Source organism: Enhydra lutris, unplaced genomic scaffold, assembly GCF_002288905.1.
Source record: "Enhydra lutris kenyoni isolate GAN:26980312 unplaced genomic scaffold, ASM228890v2 scaffoldscaffold20, whole genome shotgun sequence".
Taxonomy (NCBI): Eukaryota; Metazoa; Chordata; class Mammalia; order Carnivora; family Mustelidae; genus Enhydra; species Enhydra lutris.
In genome coordinates, this window is record NW_019154104.1 from 23,471,994 (window position 1) to 23,489,157 (window position 17,164).

Genomic DNA, 17,164 nt, shown 5'->3' on the forward strand with positions numbered 1-17,164 from the left:
TCCGGGGGCGATTTCCTAACCTTCCGGGACCGAATTCTGCAATTTGATGTGCGTTTTGTCCGAATGGTAGCGACACGGGCCTAAGGGAGGGGGAAAGCGAGGGGGTGGGGGGTGGGGGGTATGCGCTCTTTTCCTCGCAACATCGCTGGCGGAGCGAGGGAGCTCACACGACACAGATTTTGGGGCAAAGCCTTTCCATCTGGACAGCACCATGTCCACCAAAGCGGAGCAGTGTAAGTAGCAGCCGGCCCGGCGTTCCGGCCCGGCCTCCGGCTGGGAGCTATTGCAGTTGCGGCGTTTGCGGCTGCCGGGAGACCTTGGCATCGTGCTGGTGCGGGGGTGGGGGCTGAGGTTGGGGCGGGTGGGGGGTGGGGGGCGGAAGAGAAGGTGGGGGAGGGTGGACGTTAATGTCAACGCGGCGCTGTCCCTGGTGCTGAAAAATAATGCGGTCTTTCTCGGGCTCGTGGTGGGGTTTCGCAAGACTGAAAGACCCTGGGAAATGAAATTAAAATGGGGTCATTCTCGGGAAAAAGAGGCCTCATATCTTTCAGATAAACATTTCAGTATCTCTTGTTGGAGTGGGGGAAGGGGGGCAGCGGCAAATCAGGGGCGGGGAACTGTCAGTGCAACCAAAGCCTGCCTGGCCTTCTGAGCATGCCCAGTTCTAGGTGCTGGAACCATAGGGGAGTTTGAGTCCGCAGTTTCCACTTCGGGTTGGAGAGGCGAGAAAGGAGAGAAGGGGGAGGGAGCCGGGAGTCAGGCAGAATTCTGGACCAGTGTGAGGAAAATCAACTCCCGAATACCCACACTAATGCAAAACTAAACACAACCGTAGGTTAAAGCAAGAGTTGGTGCTTTGCATGAAGGTGAAAGGGGCTCAGGGAAAATGATCTAATTATTCTTCCAAAGAGGTTTCCTTTGTAGGGCAGCTGACACAAACTATAACAAATAACAGGAGGGTTTTAGTTGTCCTAGTAATGACTGACTGTGTGTTTGGTTGGAGACAACCTGCAAACTCCTTGTAGACAGAGGAAGTTTCTAATATGCTTCCTATAGCCTCTCTTATTGTAGTGCGCATTTGTAGGCCATTGGTATGTACTTGGTAGTTTGATTAATGTGAAACATTTTCCTGAGTGCTCTTGAGGGATCCAGGAAATTAAACTTATGTTTGTAAATAAAAGATGTTTTTATTAAGCAATAAGTTTGAATTTTTAACAAATATGCCAGAACGTATTCATCTAATTGACTCTTGTTTCTTTCAAGGAAGTACACGGTTATGTTGATAATGCCGTCCCGTCACTACTTAAAAGTATTTGTAATTCTTCTTTGGAATGGCTATTAAAGCCATTTTGTGAGACACCCAAAACAGTAGTCTCATTATTTTGGGGCAGTATGTTTTATAGAATATGTATAAACAGTGTGTCACTTATTCACCAGATAGATGAAATGAACTGAAGGCTCATAGAATTCCCAGATTGATGGTTCATTAGAGATTGTGCCCACCTACCATCCAGTGCTTGTACCTCTTTATAGTGTTATTTTTGGAATCTGGAACACCTGAGTTTGAATCCTAGTTCTGCCATTTACTGTTTGACCTTGAGCAAGATAACTGACTTCTTGAAACTTTATTTCCTCATCTGTAAACCTGGGTTAATAGTGCTGATGGGGTTGTTGTGATTATAAATGAAGGGATACACACAAAAGAATGAGTAGTGAGCCTAGCCCATTGCAAGTATTCAATAAATGATCGTTATTTCCCTCCTAATAGTCTGTCTCTTCTAAATAGTTAGGTCTTTTGTGATTTTTGGGGACCCTTTTCACAAGTTAAATCTAAACCTCAAAGATAATTTTGCTCAAGATAAATTTGCTTCTACAGAGGCTTTCAAAAAAATCGAATGCATTATATTCTGAGAAATGGTAACATAGTTGGAATCATTGTGAACTTCCCACTTGAGAATATCACACCCTTGAAGGTTTTATTATAGTGTGTTGTTAAAAAAACCACCACCTGTCATTTGATCTTTTAGTTATATATTACATAACTTCAGGTTAAAACCAGTGAGTGTTACTGTCTTCATTCTGTGTTTTCTCTTCCTTGTTATATTTTGAGATTCACTGGATGCTTTGTCTTGTCTCTTTCTTGGGCAGTTATTGCCAGGGTGAATAAAATCTACAAGTGGATTTGGTTGTGCAGTGCAGGTAGTGTGTAGTGAAGAAACTATTTTAGAATTGTTTGTAAAACTGATCTTTTTTTCCTCTGTAGGTGATGGGAAAGATACCACATTTGAAGCTAAAACATGTGGATTTGTGTTTTGTATGCCCTTCTGATTAATTGTGTGACATTGGACAATTAACTTAATACTTTTGTGCCTCAGAGTTTCCATCTATGAAGTAAGGAATAATAGTGTTAGTTGTTTTTGCTTAATCCTATGTTGTGGAGGGCAAAGGAGGAGTATGGGAGTAGACTGTGAAAAGGATAGGGATGCTTTGACTGTTTTTAGGTGTCTTTATTTAGAGTGAAGTTAAGAATTTCTTTTTTTCTCTCTCTTACATGCACTAACATGAACGGATTGTCACTCTAGTACACATTATATACCTGAAAATAGAGCAAAGACATGAAAAGCTTCATGGTTGATGTTCATGAAGGGTGAATACTTTTTAATAAAGAGAAGTTGCAGATCTGTGATATTTTATCTTTGGACTTGGTAGGAATATGGTTAGGAGGAAGGAGAAAGAGAAGGGAAGGCCACGAGATTTTTCTCCTACTAGATGTGGTGGAGACCACCAGAACGGGAGAGAACAGAGTTAGTTTATCCTCTGCATTCAGGAGTATGCACAATGCCACTTCCCTAAGGACCAAGCAGGGAGAATTAGGTTTAATTTAATGTCAAAGTATTATTTCTATTATATTTCTTCCTGAGGGCTCTTGATGTAGGTAAAGATTTCACTGGTGCAGGAAGTGGACATAGTTTGGTTGAACCAGCAAGAGGAAGCACTTGCATTTCAACCCAAACAGATTACGTGATTTACCTTTGAAATCTAAAGTGTCGCAGATATGTGAAAGATGATTTTATTATTATGTAGTGGTATTTTCTTGTATGAAATAAGTAGCAATAATGAAAGAGAGGTTAGTTTTAGCTAAGATATAGTTTGGAGCTGTTTTTATACATTCAGTCTGCTTCCTGTGTTATGTGCAGAACATCATAACAGAAGGTGAAAGCTTCCTAGCAATTTCTTAGGCGATTGCACAGAGCTAAAACTTTTTTCCTCCAAATGCTTCTTTTTCTTACAAAGTTCACTGTAGTGAGAATGTTTTTGTAGTTGATATAGAATCTGAAATGAATAAGAATTTGTCATTCTTTTATTTGGAGTTGTGAGAAGTCTACCTCCTTTCCCTTCCTCTGTCTTCTGAGAGTTAAAATTAAATAATCCAGAGTAATTTCTATGTGCTCTTTCAAAAAAAGCTTATTTTTAATAACAGCAGAAGTTAAGATTGGGGGTTCTAGAATCAGACTGCTGCCTAGATATGAATCCTCGCTCTGCTTCCTGCAATTTCTGTGACCTTGGACAAGTTAACCGAGCCTCTCTAAGCCTTGACTGCATTATCTATAAAATGGGGATAGTCCTAGCAGTGAAGATTAAATGAGATGATCCATGTAAAGTGCATAGCACAGAATTCTGGCACATAATGGGGAGTTAATAGCTATTATTATCATCATTATCAAGTATAAAATCTTGTGCTTGCTGCTAAAATGAGGATAATTATAAACTTGGATCTAGCCCCCCAGAGTGTAGCAGAAAAAAAAATTACCATATTACTTAAATGGGATATGGGCCATTGGATTATATTTTATTCTCCTTTCCTTGTCTCTGAGTCCTTTCCAGCAATCAGCCTAACCCATTTTAGGTGGGAAGGAATCTGCATGGCAATTCCTTGGCTTTGTGTATCTAGCAAGGCACTGGCTAATCACCCAAACAGAATATTTCTAAAGCATTATGTGCCTATCCATCACCTTTTGTAGTTTGTAGGTGACAGTGTAGCAGTTGATAAGCACAAATCACTTATATATATATCCATCAAAATGGTTGTCAAATTTAGAAATTAACCTCGAGGTTTGAGTATAAGCTCAAAATGCCTAATTATAGAAATGTGAATATATGCTATTTTTAATGCATTTATCCTACTCAATATTTTATCTTAGTAACTAAAAATCCTTTTGATTTTATGAAGAACAAACTCTTTTAAGAGTAGAAATAATTAGCACTATGATTTGAAGTTGAACTTGGTTCTTTCTCATGCATCTTTAAGGGCCATGTTTAGAGAAATAGTTTTAAAAAATGTTTATGCACATTATATTATTATATATAGAATACCACTATATTACTAATATTATAATAGAAAAGCACTTTGAGTAGCACTGCATCCTGCAGTCATTTAGAAATCTTGGCACAAAGACATTGCTAAATTCTTATATAGGAAAACTAGTTTTATTCATATATGCAAAAATTAGAGTAGGTTATTAATCGTATTTGGGGTAGCAAAAAGAGCACATGGCTTTAGCTCTTGTCTTACGTGATTTCTCTGCATCGTTTGACAGTAGTTGCCACATTTTTTACTTAAGCTCTCCTTTTCTTCTCTCTTTTGTGGCTGTTCCTACTCAGATTTTTTCCCTTAGGGCTACTTTCTTCTCTTCACCCTTAATGAACAGGATTCTATCATTAGTTGCCCTCTCCCTTTTTTAAATCGTGAAGATTGCTGATTTACTTTACTTTCATGGTATCACTTATCATCTCTCTGTAGATGGCACCCAAATACAATTTTCTAGTCTAAACATGTCTCTTGAACCAAAGCCTCTATCTCTATCCTGGCATCCCGGAGGCATTTCAAACCCAAACTCACTGTCTGCTGCCTCAAGCTTGTTCTCCTTTATGTACGACTCATTTTAATGAAGAGCACCACCATCTTCCCATTCACCCAAGTAAAAAAATTGGGAGTCTTCTTAAACTTCTCCTACTGTTACTACTATGCAGCAAACTCACTAACCTTTGGTGATTTTAGTCCATGCAACTAAATTGCTGCTCAACTCTTTGATCTACTTACATTGGATTTTTTTTTTTAGTTCCTCCAATGCACCATGTTCCTTTTTTTTTTTTTTTTTAAATTAACGTATAACGTATCATTTGTTTCCGGGATACAGGTTTCTTTTCCTCCATGTCCTCTTCTTTGCCTTTCTTTTGTTCAGTATTTCACTTGGAAGCCCTGCCTGACTGCCAGTCTTCTCTTGTAGGCTCCACTCATGTGCTCACACTGTATTGAATAATTGGTTTTCTTGTCAGGTGTCCTCATTTACTTTGTGTTGTAGACCGTCTTATGTTCATTTCTGTATCTCCAGGGTGCAAACACCATCGTCTAGTGCACAGTGTATATGCAAAAAACCTGTTTCTTGAAAGTAAAAATGACTGAGGGTGAATTAATGTCTTTTAATTGGATTACATATCCAATTTTTGGATATCATTAATTTGAAGATTTCACATTTATGTTAGTGGGAGGTTCTGCGTTAATACAATATGAACATAAACTGTATATGCATGCTTTTCAAATGGATTTACAAGTAAATAAAAATACACTTTAAAAGTATGTAAAACATTTATTAAATCAAATTTTATAGTATTTATATAACAAGTTGCCCTTTTTCTGAACATTAATTGTGCTTTGTTTCTCAGCTAAAATTTTCTGTTATTATATTCGGCATAATAATTATGATTCTTAATTTGTAGACAATCTTAGCACACAGCCAACTGTTTTTCTTATGAAATAGAATATGAATACATTTGAAGTCAGGGACTTTTTATGCTGTAACTTGATGTGGATCCCTTGAAATACATTTGTTCAAGTTTTATGTATTGGTAACTCAACCAGTAAGTAGGCTTTAAGTTGGGATTTTCATTTTGTAGTATTGTGTTGCAAACCCATATGCATTTATTGCTTATATTCTGAAAATATATGGATAGCTGTGTGTAAATGGGCATATATATTGGCTTAGAAATGAGATGTTTATTGCATGAAGAAGTACATTAAACAAAATGTATCCTTAACAATAAGCTTGCTTTTTGTAGTGTAAAAAACTCAACCATTTTATTTAGAATTTTTAGCTTTTTTCAATTCATATGTTATATTTCTGTCTTGTTTTTTTTCTTCTTTTGCAGTACCAAGCAATCTGTATTTCATCAACTTGTCCATTCACTTATTCAGCAAATACTTGTTGGGAGTTTACAATGTGTCAGGCTCTGTAGTAGATTCTGGAGGAGCTAACATTTAAGTACCCAGGGGGATCACACTTTGCTGAGATGTAGATATTCTCTTATCAGCTCTCTTTTGATATGCTGTTTAGGTCTCTAAAAACAATAGGAAACTGAAGTGAATTTGTTTTGACTTATTCATAGAAAGCCAGTACTTGCTCCTTGTGATTATTGGTTATTATTTTTTTTTCCTTATTGAAGGCTTAAATTTTTATAGAAAGTCTTGTTAGAATCCCCCTCCCCCACTCAATATTGTTCTTATTTTTCAGGTTTTTCTGGTTATTCTTTTCCATTCTTCCAAATTAATTTTATGTTCAAGTTATATATCTCAGTGAAAAGCCCGATGGCATTTTTATGAGTATCACATTAAAATTAGAAAATAACTTATTTAGGGAGAACTAAAATCTTTAGGATATTGAATTTTACTGGTTAAGAACATGGTATGTCTCCTTTGTTCAAGTTTTTTCATGCCTTTGCTCAGGGAGTACTTTTTAGAATTTTTTGTTAAGCTTATGTTTAGTATTTTATCTTTTTTTTTCTGTCACAATTGGAGTCTATCTTCCATCTTTTTTATATTTTTACATGAAGGCTACTGACTTTTGTATGCCAATTTTGTAAACTTACTTTATTAAATTCCTTTCTTTCTGTAGTGGTTTACCATTTATTTTGGGGGTTTTCAAGATATATAATCTGCAGATAGGAAATTTTATCCTTTCTTTTGTATCCAATTCTTCTGTCTCAAATTGCTTTCTCTTTCCCAATTGCATTGGTGAATATCTCCAGTACCATGTTAATTATGGCATTGTGAGTATTCTTGCCTTGTTTTTTTTTAAAGATTTTATTTATTTATTTGACACAGAGAGAGATCACAAGTAGGCAGAGAGACAGTCAGAAAGAGAGGAGGAAGCAGGCTCCCTGCTGAGCAGAGAGCCCAATGTGGGCCTCGATCCCAGGACCCTGGGACCATGACCCGAGCCGAAGGCAGAGGCTTTAACCCACTGAGCCACCCAGGCGCCCTCTTGCCTTGTTTTTAATTTCGGTAAGAGAACCTGTAGTACTTCTCTATTAAGTAAGGTATTATTTGGGCCTGAGGTAATATATTAAGGAAATATCCATCAATTTCTATGTTATTGAGTCTTTAAAAAAATCTGACTGGTGCTGAATTTTCTGTATCTATGGAAACTTTTATTTTATTTTATTTTATATTTTATTTTTATATTTATTTTATATTTATTATATTTTATATTTATTTTATATTTTATAAAACATTTATTTTAATTTTATTAATATGCTGAATTGGATTTTATCATATTTGATTAATAATTTTTGCATTTATATTCATGAGTTAGATTGGTCCACAGTTTAAAAAAAAATTATCTGTCTATCTGTCTGCCTATCTATTTATCTATGTATGTAGGGGGCAGGGGTTGGGTGTAGTTCAAGTCAGGACCCAAGAACAATGTTATATTCACTATGGAAAATGAGTTTGGAAGTTTTCCTTCTTTTTTATGCTCTGGAGTGATTAAAGTAACACTGAGGTTAAGTTTAAGTTTGCCTGTGAAACTGTCTAGCATGGTTCTCTTTTGTAGTGGAACTCTTTTAACTTCTTTCTGTATTCCTTCTATGACCCTTGTTCTGTTTAGAATTTCTCTTTCTACTGGGGTCAATTTTGGTAAGTTATAATTCTCTAAAACATTATTCATTTCATTTAAGTTTTCAAATTTGTACAGAATTATGCAAGAGTCTTTTAGAACTTTAAACATTTTCTCTATTTTGATTCCTTGTCATTGCTAATATTGTGCCTAAATTTTAATGCTGTATATTTATGTTTTCTCACCACCCACCCACCCCCACCCCCACCTTCTTTTTTCTTGATTGAGTGAGTTAGCATTTTGCCCATTATTGATTTCTTTTCTAAGGAACTAGCTTTGGATTTATGTATTCTACTGTTTTTTTTTTTTTTGGTTTCTGAATTAATTTCTGCCACTTATGATTAATTCCCCTTTTTCTTGATTTCTCTGTTTTATTTTGGTGTTCCCCAGAAAGCTTTTTGAGTTGGGTGTTCATTTATTTTAATATTTTTGATATAGGCATTTTATGCAATCTGTTTTTCTTTGACTCTTTCTGTAGCTATAGCCTACGGATTCTGGTAACGTCAGGAGTTTATTATTATTGTCAAGAAATTCTGCAGTTTAATTTTGCATTTTTCCTTTGATCCAAGAGTTGTTTCAAGTGGAAGGAAATTTTTGTTTTTTCTTTTTAATTTTGTTACCAACTTTGTTTTTATTACATTATAATCTGAGGATGACATTTGCATTATTTCTGTTCTTTGGAATTTTCTAAGGTTTTCTCTGCGGCCTAGGATTTAGTCAGTTTTTGTGGGTGTTCTATGTGTACTTGAAAAGAAATTGTAATCTCTATTTCTGGGATTCAGATATTGATATAGATCTATAAGATCTACTTTGTTTATGTTGTTTAGATCTTCTGTGCCTTTATTAATTGTTAGTCTGCCTGATCTTGGATTGGGAGAGGTATGTTAAAGTCTATTATTAATGTGTTTTTATCTGTTTCTCCTTGCATCTCCTGTAGGTTGCTGTTTAATAATGGCTATTGCTATGTTGTTGGGTACATAAATATTAATAACTATAATATCTTCATTGTGAATTATAGGCTTAAGCATTATAAAGAGTCTTTCCTTATGTATTTTAATGCTTTTGGTCTCAATTCCACTCTGTCAGGTATCAAGATTATGAAACTTGTTTCCTTTTTATTTGTGTTTGCCTGATATATCTTTCTCCATCCTTTTATTTTTAACTCTTTTGAATCTCTTTGTTTTAGGTGTGTCTCTTGTATTCTGCATAGTGTTGGATTTTGCTTTATTAGCCAATCTGAAAATCCTTTTCTTTCAATAGGTGAGTTAAGCCCATTTACATCTATTGTTATTATTAATATATTTGCCCTCAGTTCTATCATATTGTTTTATTTTTATGTCTTTTGTATCTACGCTTTTTCATCATGCAGTGGGTTTTATCTGCTTGTTTGTTTCATTGGTTAACTTTTTACTAATTCCTTTATATACCATTAATCCATTTTTTGGGGGGTACTTATTGGGTACCTACATTAAACAACACTGAAATTATCTGATAACCTCTTCTTCCTTATTCCTACTCCACAATCTAATCTAAAGTAATATCCTTTTATTTCCAATTAATGTCTATTAGACAATCATATCCATTTGCACTCTTTATTTCCCCACCCCAACTGTTGGTAATTATCCTACATCTACCATATTCTCTCCTTTATAACCACAGTTTAGTTTTATTCTACAGGTATATTTGTATCTGATGACCATCACTCAATTATATGTTACTGTCTCTCAGTTTTTTTTAATTGTCTGAATGTCCTTTTCTAATAGATTCTTTAGGAAGGGCTCACAGGATCAATGTACCCCAAAGTTTGGCAAGTTTATAGTAGTTTGCTTATAGCTTTGTACTTGGAGATCAGTTTGGTTAGATACAAAAATTCTTGACTCATATTTCCTCTCCTTCTGTATTTTAAATTGGTTACACTGTTTTTTTTTGTAGGGGGTGGTAGGCATTAAGAATTGTTGAAAAGTCTGGTGACAGTCTTGATTTCTTTCCCTTATGAGTCCCTTAGCCTTTTTGCCTGGTTGCCCAAAGTTTTTTTTTATTTTCCTTTAAAGTAGGTTTAGCTTTAATATGATTCAGTTTAGCCATGCTGAAATGATTGTGGTGTATATTTTCAATATGTAATTTCAAGATTTTTTTTTGAATTTTAAGAAAGTGTTCTGGAATTACAGTTTTAGTATTTATTTTGTTCTATTGTTTGACATTCTTTGTGGTCCCTATCACTTTTTTTTTTTTTTTTTTTGCTTATCTTCTATATGGATAACTTTCTGTTGAATATTTTAAAGTCTCTTTCTTCATTTCTTTTGAGTTTTTTAAGAATCACCCATACAATATACTTTTATTATTCTGTATGTGAACCAGCCTCATAGTGATTCCTCATGTGTATAGAAATACATTTATTTAACCCTTAATTTGAAATGTCAAATATAAATAAAAAATTGAAACTATTCAGTTGAATATTATCTTATTTCTCATAAATTCATACTTACACATTATAAGTAAGTACGGGCACCTGACTATGTCATTATAGCCTTCTAGTGTAAACATGCCAAAGTACCTATGTATTGGAATACATGTTATTTTCTCCTTTTGTTCTTCATGGAAATAATTATATATAAAAATATTCACCCATTTTCAAGGCAAAGTTTAATGAATTTTGCTAAGTATGTACAATAGTATAACCACCAGCCTAACCAGAATATAGAACAGTCCCCTTATCTTAAAAAGGTTCCTTGTGTGCCTTTGCTCTTTTTTTTTAAATTAAATTTTAGTTGACACACCGCATTACATTAGTTTCAGGTGTACAACATAGTGATTTGACAAGTTTATATGTTATGCTGTGCTCACCACCAGTGTCACTACCATCTGTTACCATATAATGCTACTACAGTACCACTGACTGTATTCCCCATGCTGTCCCTTTTATTCTTCTGACTTATTCATACCATAAATGAAAGCCTTTATCTCCTACTTCCCTTCTCTCATTTTGCCCATCTCCCCTATTCCCCTTCCTTCAGGCAACCATCAGCTTGTTCTCTGTATCTGTGGGCCTATTTGTGCTTTTTGTTTGTTTGTTTTGATTTAAAAATTCCATGTACTAGTGAAATCATATGGTATTTTTCTTTCTCAGTCTGATGCAATTTATTTAGCATAATACCCTTTAGGTCCATTAATGTTGTCACAAATGGCAAGATCTCATCCTTTTATATCACTGAGGAATATTCCATTGTGTGTGTGTGTGTGTGTGTGTGTGTGTGTGTGTGTGTGTGTGTGATATCTTCTTTTTTTAAATTAAATTAAAAATTTTTATTGACATATAATGTATTATTTGTTTCAGGGATACAGGTCTGTGATTCATCAGTCTTAAACAATTCACAGTGCTCACCATAGCACATACCCTCCCCATGTCTGTCATCCAGCCACCCCAATCCTCCCACCCCCCTCCACTCCAGCAACCCCCAGTTTTATTCCTGAGATTAAGAGACTCTTATGGTTTGTCTCCCTCTCTGGTTTCATCTTGTTTCATTTTTTCCTCTCTTCCCCTCTCTGGTTTCATCTTGTTTCATTTTTTCCTCTCTTCCCCTATGATCCTCTGCCTTATTTCTTAAATTCCACATATCAGTGAGATCATATGATAATTGTCTCTTATGACTGACTTATTTTGATTAGCATAATACCCTCTAATTCCAACCATGTCATTGCAAATGGCAAGATTTCATTTTTTGATGGCTGCATAATATTCCATATTGTGTGTGCACGCGCATGTGTGTATGTATATTCATATCTTCTTTAATCCATTCTTCTATTGATGGGCACTTGAACTGCTTCCATATCTTGGCTATTGTAAATAGTGCTGCAAAAATATGGAGTGAATATATCTTTTTGAATTACTGTTTTTGTTTCCTTTGGGTAAATAACTGGTAGTGGAATTACTGGACCATATGATATTTCTATTTTTGAGGAATTTCCGGTACTGTTTTCCATAGTGGCTGTACCAGTTTATCTGCACCTTTGCTTTCGACCCCCTTTTTATATGCCTGGTCCCAGGCAGACACTCGTCTGCTTTCTGTTGCTGTAGCATTGGGTCTTCTAGAATGTATATAAATGGAATAATTCAGAACATAGTCTTCTGCTTGACTTCTTTTATTCAGCGTAATGTTTTTGAGGTTAATTCATGTTGTATATATTAATATTTTGCTCCTTTTTATTGCTCTGTAGCATTCCATGATATGCATATAGTATTTGGTTGTTTTCAGGTTTTGGCCATTACAAATAATGTTGCTAATAGTACTTGCATTTTTTTCATGGGGGCATTTTTTAAAAATTTTATTTCTCTAGAGTGAATATGTAGGAGTAGAAATGCTTGACAGTATGGTAAATGAATATTTAATGTTGTAAGATATTGCCATATTGTTTTTCAAAGTGGCTGTAATATTTTGCATTCCCACTAGTAATGTAGGAAGGAGTTCCTTTTGTCTCACATCCTCACCAACACTTGGTATTGCTTTGGTATTAACTTGAGTTTTTTCAGTGGGTGTTTGTAGTGGTACCTCACTGGGGTCTCCATTAGCATTTATCTGAGGACTAGTGATGTTGAACAGCTCTTATGGGGCTTTTGACCATTTGTATATCTTCTTATGGGACATGTCTCTTTCAATCTTTTGTCACTTTTTATTAGATTTTTGGTCTTTTTATTGGGTTATAGAAGTTGTTTATATATTCTTTGTACAAGCTCTTTGTCTTGAAATATTTTGCTTCCAGTTTGTGCCTTACCTTTGTGTGTTCTTAATTGTGACTTTTGAGAAGTGAAACTTTTTAAATCATGAAGAGCATTTAATCAGTTTCTTTTCTTTTATCATTTGTGCTTTTGGTATCCTGTTTAAGAAATGTTGGCCTCCCTGAATGACCCAAAGGGTTCTCTTAGAAATATAATAGTTTAATTTCCAGCATTTAGGTCTGTGAACATTTTGAGATAATCCTCATGTTTGGCAAGAGGTAAGGTATGAGGTTCATTATTTCCATATACAATATCCAATTCTTTTAGCACCATTTGTTGTAAAAATAATCTTGTTTTCATTGAATTATGTTGGTACTTTTGTTGAAAATCAACCGGTCCTATGTGATTGGGTCTGTTCTAGAGTTTATTCTGTTTATTCACTTATATGTCTATCCTTATGCCAGTGACATACTCTGTTACTGAAAGTTTATAGCAAGGCTTGAAGTCAAGTAGTATAAGTCTTCCAACTTTATTCATATTCTTACAAAGTATTTTAGTTATTTTAGGCCCTTTTCTTTCTATGTAAATTTAAAAACCAACATGTCATTTTTTTCAAAAGAAACTTATTTGAATTTTGGCCTATAGATCAGTTTGAGGGGGATTGCTATTCTTGGAACACTGGATTTTCTGATCATATGTATGGAATCATATGTATGTGCACTTATTTAGGCCTTGTTTAATTTCCCTTTGTAACGTTTGGGTGATAGTCACATTCATTAAATTTATTCCTCAGTATTTTTGTGGAGTTGTTTTATTTTCTAATTATCTGGTGGTTAGTGTAGAGAAACACAGTTACTTTTTCTATGTTGATCTTATATTCTACACTGCTGCAATGCTCATTAGTTATTAGTCTGGTAACTTTTTTGGGAGGGTTACTTAAGGTTTTTCAATACACACCATTATGCTTTTTATTTCTTATTGTCTTATTGCACTGGCTAGGACATCCAGAACAATGTAAATGAAAACTATGTGAGTAGATATCTTTGCTTTGTTATTGGTCTTAGGTAGAAAGCTTTGAGCCTTTCACTATATATATATATATTTTTTTTTTAAGATTTTATTTATTTATTTGACATAGAGAGAGCGCACAAGTAGGCAGAATGGCAGGCAGAGGGAGAGGGAAATGCAGACTCTTCACTGAGCAGGGAGCCCATCATGGGTTTCAATCCCATGACCCTGGGATTGTGATCTGAGCTGAAGACAGCCGCTTAACTGACGGAGCCACCCAGGTGCCCCTAGCCTTTTACAACATTAAACCAACCTTGCATTCATGAAATAAATCACATCTGGTCATTATGTATATCTTTTAAAAATGTTGTATTCCATTTGCTAATATTTTGTTAAGGGTTTTTCTCTCTATGTTCATCATGGATGTCGGTCTATAGTTTTCTTTTCTTTTAGTATTTGTTTGGTTTTGGAATTAGTAAAATTGTCCTCATAAAATGAATTGGGAAGTGTTCTCCTTTTCCATAATTTTTTGAATGAGTTTGTATAGAATCTTTTTTCCTTAAATTTTTGATAAAATCTACAACTGAAGCCACTGGGCCTGAAGGAGGTTTTTCTTTTTTCTTTTTGTGGGAAAGTTTCAAATTTTAAATGCACTGTAATTGACTTGAAGATGTTCAAGTTTTTTATAATCGTTGTTCTTTTTTACAGTTTTGTTCTTTGTGTCTCTCAAGGAATATGTCCGTTTTGTCCATTTGTTAAATTTGTTAGTAGTCCATTTATTGGCATAAAGTTATTTTAACAGTCCCTTTTATCCCTTTATCCTTTTTTATATCTGTCTTACATTTCTGATATTGGCGATTTATATCTCTGTCATTTTTCTTGACTTGTGTGGTTAGAGGTTTATCAATTTTATTGATCTTTTCAAAGAACCGGCATTTGGCTTTATTTCTCTAATGTTTTTCTATTTTCTATTTTCTATTTTATTGATTTCTGCACTTAATCTATATGGTTTTCTTCCTTTTATTTGCGTTGGATTTAATTTGCTCTTCTTTTTCTAGTTTCTTAGAGTGAAAGCTTGTATTATTGATTTGAGACCTTTCTTCTGTTCTAACATAGGCATGTAAAGCCACAGATTTCCTTGTATACTTTGCTTCAGCTGCACTCCACAAATTATGATATGTTATATTTTCATAATTGTTCAGTTCAAAATATTCTCTAACTTATATTGTAATTTTTCTTTGAACCCAAGTTTCTTTAGTATTGTGTTAATTTCCAAATATTTGGGATTATTGCTGGTCTTCTTATTTATTGTTTTTGAGTCCTAACTTAATTCTATTTTTGTCAGAGAACATAATCTATATAATTTCAATCTTTTGGCACTAATTAAGACTTGTTTTATGGTCCAAAATGTGGTCCATACTGTAAATACTCCATGTGTACTTGAGAAGAATGAATATTCTGCAAGTTGAGTGATGTGTTCAAATCTATGCCCTTGCTGTTTGTCTGTTTTGTATCAGTTGCTGATAAAAGCATATTGCAGTTTTTAATTATGATTATGAAATTGTCTATTTTTTCCCTTTAAATCAGTCAGTTTTTGCTTCATGTATTTTGGAGCTCTATTATTGGGTTTGTAGTTATTTATGATTATGTTTTCTTGTTGAATGTATTTTTTCATTATAAAGTATCTTCTTTATTTTTATTAATATATTTTGTTTTGAAATCTATTTATCTGATATTAATAATGCTACCCCAGCCTACTTCTATTTACTGTTTGTGTGGCATATATTTCCCATTCCTTTCCTTACAGTCTTTTAAAATTTTCCTTTAGCTTCTTAAGTATTGTCTTTCACATTTTTAAGTAAAGCTTGCCCTAGTGATCAGAATGTACGGGGTCCCTGGCCGGCTCAGTGGGTGGAGTGTGTGACTCTTGATCTCTAGGTTTTAAGTTTAAGTCTCATGTTGGGTGTAAAGATGACTTAAAAATAAAATCTTAAAAAAAAGTTTAGAATGTACATCCTTAATTTTTCACAGTTAACATATAGTTATGTACAACATTACTTAATATATAGCAATCTTGCTACCTTAGAAGCTTATATCATTCTTTATTTTATGGTTATTATAGGTAATACATCTACATATGTTATATACCCCATAAGGCAATGTTATGATTTTACTTTTAAGGTTTTTTGGTTAATAAAGAAATTAGGAAGAAAAAGAAAATGCACCCTTTTGCATTTACCAAGAGTTTTGCTATGTCCAATGCTTTTTACTATTTTCTGAAGAGTCAGGTTTCTATTTGGTGTCATTTCTCTTCAGTCCCAAAGCTTCCTTTAGCTCTTTTTGTACTGCAAGTTTGCTTGTGACAAAATTTCTTAGATTTCTTTTGTCTGAAAATGCCTTTATTTTGTCTTCATTCTTTTTTTTTTTTAAAGATTTTATTTATTTATTTGACACAGAGAGAGAGAGAGAGAGAGAGAAATAGAGAGATCACAAGGAGGCAGAGAGGCAGGCAGAGAGAGGGGGGAAGCAGGCTCCCCGCTGAGCAGAGAGCCCGATGGGGCTCGATCCCAGGACCCTGAGATCATGACCTGAGCCGAAGGCAGAGGCTTAACCCACTGAGCCACCCAGGCGCCCCTTGTCTTCATTCTTGAATAATATTTTTATTGAATATAAACTTCTGATCTTACAGGTTTTTTTTTTCCTTTCAGTACTTTAAGGATAATATTTCATCTGGCCTTCATGTTTCAGAGGGGCATTTAGCCATCAATCCCAACAGGTCTATATTATTATGTACGTAATATATTGTTTTTCTCTTCCTGCTTTCAAGATTCATTGTTTATCTTTGGCTTTCAACAGTTTAAATATCATACAGGTTCCTACTGCCATGGCAAATCTTTGGCTGTTATTTCTTCATATATTTTTATGCCCCATTCTTTCTGTCCTCTCCTTCCGATTACACATTCATAATTATACAGTGTAGTATTACCTAATAGGTCTCTGAGGCTCTGTTCATTTTCTTCCCCCAGTCTTTTATTTTTCTTTATTTTCTCCGTTCTTCAAACGTGCCCTGTTGATCTATTTTCAAGTTCACGTACTCCCCTTTGTCATGTCCATTTGACTGTGAAGTCTACCCAGTGAATTGTTTTATTCAGAAATTCTATTCTTCAGTTCTAGGATTTCCATCTTGTTTTTTTTTTTTTAATTGTTTTTATTTTTCTGCTGGGACTTCTTATTTCTCTGACGAGAGTTTCATTCATTGAAAGCATGTTTTGTTTTACTTCATCGAGGATAGTTATAAAACAGTCGCATATACCTTGCCTGTTAGTTCCAACATCTGTTTCATTTCATGGTAGAACTAGACTGATTTTCTTTTCTTCTCAGAATGTGTTTCATTTTCTTGGTTCTTCGTACGTAGGATTATTTTGGATTGTATCCTGGACATTATAAATGTTCAGTTGTGGGTACTTTGGATTCTGTCATTTCCCTGATG

General features: G+C 34.5%; 1 protein-coding gene across 1 annotated transcript in view; it reads left to right on the forward strand.

Annotated features, from left to right (window-relative positions):
- The first annotated feature begins 106 nt into the window (after positions 1-106).
- LOC111148642 (unc-79 homolog, NALCN channel complex subunit) overlaps positions 107-17,164 on the forward strand; it is a 240,028-nt gene continuing 222,970 nt past the window's right edge. Inside the window, exon 1 of the mRNA XM_022505392.1 lies at positions 107-233. Coding sequence (XP_022361100.1) covers positions 212-233 — 22 coding nt within the window. The 5' untranslated portion in view covers positions 107-211. The remainder of the gene's footprint in view (positions 234-17,164) is intronic.